The sequence below is a fragment of the Elephas maximus genome, chromosome 2, assembly GCF_024166365.1.
Source record: "Elephas maximus indicus isolate mEleMax1 chromosome 2, mEleMax1 primary haplotype, whole genome shotgun sequence".
NCBI lineage: Eukaryota > Metazoa > Chordata > Mammalia > Proboscidea > Elephantidae > Elephas > Elephas maximus.
Window position 1 is genome coordinate 204,868,630 of NC_064820.1, and position 1,580 is coordinate 204,870,209.

General features: G+C 42.2%; 1 protein-coding gene across 1 annotated transcript; it reads left to right on the top strand.

Moving 5' to 3' along the window:
- The first annotated feature begins 278 nt into the window (after positions 1-278).
- On the top strand, positions 279-1,214 carry LOC126067639 (olfactory receptor 2H1-like). The gene has a single exon (XM_049869739.1). The coding sequence runs from the start codon at positions 279-281 to the stop codon at positions 1,212-1,214; it is 936 nt and encodes a 311-aa protein (XP_049725696.1).
- The last annotated feature ends 366 nt before the right edge of the window (positions 1,215-1,580 follow it).

The following is a 1,580-nucleotide window of genomic DNA, read 5'->3' on the forward strand; positions in this document are numbered from 1 at the left end:
TATGGAGTTGTTGTGATTACAGATTTTAGAGATAATATTCAAGAGATAGTATCTTACAAATGCCTCTTTGGTATAAATGATACAGAATAGTAAAGAAAGATTGTATCCTATTGGCTTAACGTAAGGGAAAACAGCCATGGGTTCTACATCCCCAAGACCTCCTGTACAACAAGTGTTTGTCTTCTCTAAATAAGCAGCAGTAGAGATTTTCTTCCAAATTCAGTTTACAAAAGTCTCCTCACACTTATGTCTGAACCCCAGTGCCAAATGCAATAGGAATGACCAACACGAGTTTCCCAGTGGGCTTCATCCTGCTAGACTTCTCCAAATGGCCCCAGCTGGAAAAGGTTCTCTTCTGGTTTGTGGCATTCTTCTACATTATGATCATCTTTGGAAACCTGACCATCATTGTGCTTTCTTGCATAGATCCTCGTCTCTATACACCCATGTACTTCTTCCTTAGCAATCTCTCTTTCTTGGAGCTTTGCTTCACCACAACTATGGTGCCCCAGATGTTGTCAAACTTGTGGGGACTGGAGAAGACCATCACCTACACGGGCTGTGTCATCCAGCTCTGTGTGTTCCTCTTTCTTGGTGCCACAGAATGCATTTTGCTGGTGGTGATGGCCTTTGACCGCTATATTGCTGTCTGCCAGCCACTGCGCTACACCATCATAATGAACCCACTTCTCTGTTGGAAGCTGGCGCTCACAGCCTGGCTCTCTGGCCTGGTGGAATCTCTGATCCAATCTCCCATCACACTCCAGCTGTCCTTCTGTTCCCACCACCGTGTGGATGACTTTCTCTGTGAGGTGCCTGCCCTCATACGCCTGGCTTGTGGAGACACCTCCTCCAATGAGTGGCAGTTGACCATCTCTGCCATCCTCTTCACCATCCTGCCTGTGGGGTTGATCCTAACTTCTTATGGCTACATAGCTCAAGCTGTGGGGAAAATCAAGTCAGAAGAAGGGAGGCAGAAAGCCATTGCCACCTGCTCCTCCCATCTTCTGGTTGTCTTCATGTTTTATGGGACAGTGGCAATGGTTTACACAGACCCTAAGAATGACTTTGCTTCCAAACATGGAAAGTTCTTCACCTTCTTCTACACTGTGGTAACACCATTGTTGAACCCTCTCATCTATACCCTGAGAAACAAAGAAGTAAAAGAAGCCCTGCTAAGATTGCTGATAAAGGGGTTCAGTAAACAACAATAGTAGATAACTGGTCTTTTGGACCAGAAAGAAACTTAAAAATTATGACATCCACCCATACTATTTAAAAGAAAGGGATAGGAACTGGTTGAATGGATACAAGAAACCCAGAATGGAAAGGGGGAGTGTGTTGTCACATTGTGGGGATAGCAAGTAGAGTCACATAACAATGTGTGCATAAATTTTTATGAAAAATTAACTTGAGCTGTAAACTTTCACATAAAGCACAATTAAAAAAAAAGAATGCAAGGAGAGGTTGTCTTTGAAGCATCACTTAAAAATGTAGATTTAGTTCAAAGAAGAAAATTGATAACTTATTCTTTTTTTTCTATGATTTAATACACCTTCTTGTTAAAATCATATAAAATG

What these genes read in the sequence shown, in the direction of transcription:
- LOC126067639 (XM_049869739.1), top strand. Translation starts at nt 279, where the DNA reads ATGACCAACACGAGTTTCCCAGTGGGCTTCATCCTGCTAGACTTCTCC.